This window comes from Nicotiana attenuata, unplaced genomic scaffold, assembly GCF_001879085.1.
Source record: "Nicotiana attenuata strain UT unplaced genomic scaffold, NIATTr2, whole genome shotgun sequence".
In the NCBI taxonomy this organism is placed as follows: Eukaryota; Viridiplantae; Streptophyta; class Magnoliopsida; order Solanales; family Solanaceae; genus Nicotiana; species Nicotiana attenuata.
Genome location: NW_017671021.1, coordinates 109,883 through 115,634, shown reverse-complemented (window position 1 = coordinate 115,634; position 5,752 = coordinate 109,883). Strand labels below are relative to the sequence as shown.

The 5,752-nt window shown below is 34.8% G+C and overlaps 1 protein-coding gene and 1 long non-coding RNA gene across 17 annotated transcripts in view; one reads left to right on the top strand and one right to left on the bottom strand.

Moving 5' to 3' along the window:
• The first annotated feature begins 2,510 nt into the window (after nt 1-2,510).
• On the top strand, nt 2,511-3,731 carry LOC109205308 (F-box protein SKIP23-like). Its single transcript, XM_019368015.1, has one exon. It carries the CDS (start codon nt 2,511-2,513, stop codon nt 3,729-3,731), a length of 1,221 nt encoding a protein of 406 aa, XP_019223560.1.
• Nucleotides 3,732-3,973: 242 nt separating this feature from the next.
• Nucleotides 3,974-5,752, bottom strand: part of LOC109205310 — a 4,551-nt gene continuing 2,772 nt past the window's right edge. For all 16 annotated transcript variants that reach the window (XR_002064631.1, XR_002064636.1, XR_002064641.1 and 13 more), the window contains one exon: nt 3,974-4,381. This is a non-coding gene — a long non-coding RNA (uncharacterized LOC109205310). The remainder of the gene's footprint in view (nt 4,382-5,752) is intronic.

The window sequence follows — 5,752 nt, the reverse complement described above, 5'->3', positions numbered from 1 at the left end:
AATTTCAGAAAAACAATTTCTTTTAAACATTTATTTCTCGGGCTCGGGACCTCGGATTTCGATTCTGGGCATACGCCCGAGTCCCATATATTTCTACGGACCCTCCGGGACCGTCAAATCACGGGTCCGGGTCCGGGTCCGTTTACCCAAAATATTGACCAAAGTCAACTTTAATCATATTAATATCAAAATTCATCAATTTTTACACAGAATTCATATTTAAACTTTCCGGCTACGCGCCCGGACTGCGCACGCAAATCGAGGCGACTAAAAGTGAGGTTTTCAAGGCCTCAGAAGCGCGAAAAAGAGAGAAAACAGGTGATGACCCTTTGGGTCGTCACATCCTTTTATTTTAATTTCATGTATTATGCTAATGTAATAATATTGTTCGGTATTTAGATGATTATTGTATTATTATATATAAAACTCTTTCATTAATTAAATTGTATTGTTCCTTCATATAAATAAATATTTAAATCATCATGTGCCATTATTAACGTGCAACGCACGTTCATAGATACTAGTTATATTAAAAGTGGGAAGCCCTTAAGTCAAAAGTTAAATTACTAAAATACCCATTAAAATTTGAAGACTATTTTATCCTTTACGCTCAATTCAATTCCTTCAAAAGGATTGCTAGACAAGTGAATAATTTAAACAGAAAAGAGAATACACAATAGTAATAACCCCAAACTTGAACACAAGAAATAGATATTGTATTAGGATCAACTTAAAGTAAGGCGATGTACAGAGTTCAAATAAAACATAAGCATGCATGGCCAAAGTCGAAGCAATAAGTCTTTCTTGAAATATATATTTAATAATTATATTTAAACAAAAATAAAATATTAATTTGAAGTGTCTTTTCAAGAAGGTTGTGTCCTTTGAATGTAACGCTACTAACAAGTCTCGATTAAAGTAGGATAATGGAATTATATGTTGCTTCAAAATTTGCAAACCTTCCCCCCCCCCCCCCCCTAAAAAAAAAAAAAAAAAACAGGAAGTGAAACGTCACACTATTGACTTCAATTCAATGGCTTTGTCATTTTGAAAGGCTAAAGTGATAGAAACTGAATTTCATCAGATGGTGGTGTTAGTGTGAATCTTGCTACAATCTGTTTCAAGCAATGGCTAAACTTTGGAGGATTTCCCAGTAAATTGGCCAAAGGATGTGACTGATGATGATCATCCTTCTTTCTGGTGATTTATATATTTTGACTATGACAAAAGAATTTTGCGGAAAAAAATAAAGGATAATCACGGATGATACAAGCAGCCCTTAGTTTGAAGAGGCAGAAAGTCAAGAAATTAATTTTGAATGCACAATGCTATGAGAATTTTTCAAAGCAGAAGCAAAGTGGATGAAGTTACGTTGTTTGGTTCTCAAATTTTTTAACCAGCGCACCAGTATGTTTGTAGTGGCAGTTATATGGCTTCAAAAATTATTGTTAACTTGGTTCATGACAATTAAAGATTGCAGTATCTGATGAGTATTAAGTTGGCAATATAACAGGATTCTACTTTCTTAACCCTATTATATTTTTACTTCTACCCTTTTAATTTACTTAAATCCTGCTTCTATGATTTAAAGGGTAAGGTATGTTTTAAAGTGACAATATCATACTGCTTTAAATACATAATTAGGAATAATATATGTTTACAATTTAATTTGCTATTCCTATTGCTGAACGAATAAAAACTTTGACATATAAATTAGCCTTATAGGACAAGTATATTAAATTTAAAGTCCTTAACATTATGTCTTTTTGTCAAGTAAGGAATGTTTTAATAACTAATTGATTAAAAAGTCCTAAATATTAGAAATATAATTAAATTACAAATTTGACCAATGTGAAATCTACTTTTAAAGGGTAAAAAAGACGAACGACATTTCGCTAAGGGCCTTCGTGCTTTTAATATAGTATAGATATAGATTTTCGCGCTTTGTATCATAAAATGTAAAATTATTAACTGACATATCACCTGCCATTTGATAAAAAGAATATGGTGTTGGGCATTTCAGCGAGATGACTTGCATTGTGTTAGCTTTCAATAAGAAACTATATCATGAGAAAGATTGCAAATTAAACATTCCTCCTAATTAAGTAAATGATAAGTGTGGCTTGGACTGCTTTCTAGGTGCTATATTAATTTATATGCACTATACTTTATGTTTCATGTACAATTATATACTTAAAGTTTTATTTTAATAATAATATTGATATTATTATATAAAAAGTGTATTATAGTAGTAAAAAAATGTTTTATTTGACAAGTATATATTTCTGGAAGGAGAGGTAAGAACGGGTGTCCTGTTGTGGGCAAAATTGGATTTTGATTTTGTCCTCAGAAATCCAAATCCCCCCATAAGAGGGTTAGTTGGATTTTGACATTTTGTCTCCGAAATCCGAATCCGCCCGTAAGTGGGATTTGTTTCTACCGAATATATTTAAGGTTGGGTGAGGTGAGTATTCTTTATTTTCCAGTTCCACGTTTCCAAAGTACAAAAGATGGCTGATTGGTCGGAACTTCAGTATGATATGTTGGTTCTCATCGGCAAACGTATAAATATGATCGAAGACTACTTAAATTTCGCCTCTGTCTGCAAATCCTGGCGACTTGCGGCCACCAAGAACAATTTTAACAGTGATATGCCTAGAGTTCCATGGCTGATGTTAGCCGAGGAAGAAGATAGCGAATGCAATTCATGTCGACAGTTCTTTAGCCTTTATAATGGCATGATTCTGAAGAAGAGGATACCCAAAGCCAAAGAAAAGCGGTGTATGGAGTCCATGGGATGGCTTATTACGGTAGGAAAAGACGAGGGTGAAATCAATCTGCTACATCCCTTCTCCGGTGTTCAGATTGAATTGCCCCATCAAAATACTACTGAAGATTATGATACCCTCCACCAGCTTAGGGATCTATGGACCTATTTTCACAAGGCAGTTTTGTCAGCCAGTCCTTCTCAAACATCAGACTACGTTCTCATGGTTATTGAGGGAAATATGAAGTTCCTCAGTTTCTGGAGGCCAGGAGACTTGAGATGGACCAGGATTGAAAAACAACCCCTTCACGTTCCACATCGTGATGTGATTTATTTTAACGGCAAATTTTATGCTGTTGATGGGTGGGGTCGCATTCTAGTTTGTGATGTTACTATTCCTGACCCAATTCAGACACAAATAGTTGCATCGCTACCGTACGAAGACATTAGAGACGAGTTATACATTGTAGAATCACTAGGATCACTGTTTATAGTTGTGCGCTATGGTGGTATGTTAAGATACGTTACAGATGATAGTGAGAGGATTCCACTGACGCGCATTCAAGATGATGATCAAGCGATAATTTATGACGAAGAGTATGATGATGATGAGGAGAAGGAGGATGAGGAGTTAACTTATGGGACAACAAATTTTCGAGTTTTTGAGTTGGATTTAGTTACTTGCAAACTGAAGCAAACCAAGGAATTAGGGGACAGAGCTCTTTTTATTGGACATAATGCCTCTCGTTCTGTCCAAGCTTCACAATTTCCTGGAATCAAGCCAAATCACATTTATTTTACCGATGATTATTGGGAATCATACCTCGCCTTTGAAGAAGGAGGCGGCTTGGACATGGGTGTTTTCAGCTTAGTTGATGGCACCATCATCCCTCTCCCACACTACCAGGGTGTCTCCTTAAGTCCTGTTTGTCCTCCAACTTGGGTCACACCAACTCTATATTGATTTAGACCCCTTCATTGTGTATACTATATTACTTATTGTTATTGTTTTTCCTTTCCATCTTATGTAATTACAATTATGTTATCGTTTGCTTTCAAATTATAGGTTTGGAATCGTTTTTATGCACTAAATCCCTTTTCTGAGTTTTCTCCTTGAGCTGTCTGCCTGGATTTATAGTAAGTAAGTATGAAACAAAATAATGTGTCTTGTCCAACATTGAAAGGAGGTCCTAGTTTGAGTTGAAATTGGTTAATAGGAAAAAACTAACCAGAGATATGGAAGAAAAGCAACTCGCTTGGCCTAATAACCATAGCCAAAAGACTCAAAATCTTGAGCACTAGGAAATACCTAGTGTTCCAGCCCTACTGGATCCTAATCTATTTATGCCGTATCAAACTGATGTTATTTTATAATCCATGGGTGACAACTAACAACTATATTAGTTATGCACAAGTTCACAGACAGAGTAGGATAAGTGGCTAGATGTCAACATTTCTTGCTTGAGGTCTTTTTGTTGACACTGCTCTACACACGAATTTGACATGATCCAATATGCAAGTCTCAAGGTCCCTTCAACAGATTTAGTCTCTTGGTCAAAGATCTTGTAGTCTTTCACTCCAATGAGAAAGCCAGTCACTTGAGCATTCAAGACCCTGCAAATAATGGAAAAATTACTAACCGATAATATATGCTTTTCCTGAGCCAAGGTATATCGGAAATGTTCTCTCTAGCTTCATGAGGTAGAGGTAAGGCTGCATACACACTATCCTCCCTAGACCACACATGTGGGAGCACACTGTGTTGTTGTATAATACTTTAAACCTCGAAATAATTATGTTAATTCTTTTTCTTATTTTATTTTAGCCTTTAGGGATACTTAACTAATGTTGTTGTATTTCTTTCTAATAAAGATTGGTGATCGTAATATTATGGACTAATATTGGTGCAGCGTATAGTTATATAATTCAACAGGAGTTGAACAAACACTACAAACTTGACAGGAATGTTCTACAGGAGTTGAACAAACACTATAAACCTAAAAATATTGCATTCTCACAGTCGCAGCTGCTAAAATGCACAAGTCCAATGTTGTGACAGTTGAAACTGTTAGGATTGAATCAGCTACACAACATCATATGCTAATTGCAAGGTATTTTTATTTGGAACCAAATATCCACTCTTGAATGTTGTCTGGTTTGCAAATAATATATTTATTTACCTACACAACAGCATCATACTATTAGATGCATGTGTGTCATATTTTTTATATCATATATGGGAGAATTATTTACATTTTATACTACTTACACATTGGCAAATGGTGATGCATTTTTTCTGTTGTGTTTAATCTTCTACTTAGTTTTCTTCTTAGTAGTTCTTCACCAAAATATACCTGTACATTTATAAAATAACTGTCGGTGCTCACCAAAGTGATGTGTGAAGAACAACAAAGAATAAAAATTTGAAATTAAATAGTAAGGAATATGCAAGTAGAGAAGGCTACTTTTACATAAATGGCATAGCTTTGAGCAAGGACATCTTTTAATGATCTTCACACGACTCACGCAAAATAGGGAGGTCGGGAAGGCTTTGTTATTAATTCAATACGCAAATTTATTGTAACAAACCATGTTAACAATTCAATTATCCGTCAAGAAATATAGAATGTATGACTAAGGTAAACACCGTAGTTCATGCTTTTATTGCCTTATCTATTCCAAGGGTAGCATACTGTTGTGAACCATTGCAAGAACCATCCTACAAATTATGACAGGAAATACAACAAAAGTATATGGGACAAATCCTACGCATAAACTCAAAATAACACAAAGATAAGTACTTATGCAGTAATTTGTCTCAAAGCCATAAACAAAAAAATATTCCGGATGCAACCTTTGTTATATAAATTACATGTATTAGCAACTTTCATCCACTTATATTCAATGACTCTGAGAAGAGACCACAAAAGTGGAATGCTTTTGTTTGAATTTTGTCATTAGTCTGAGGAACGACTAATAAAATCT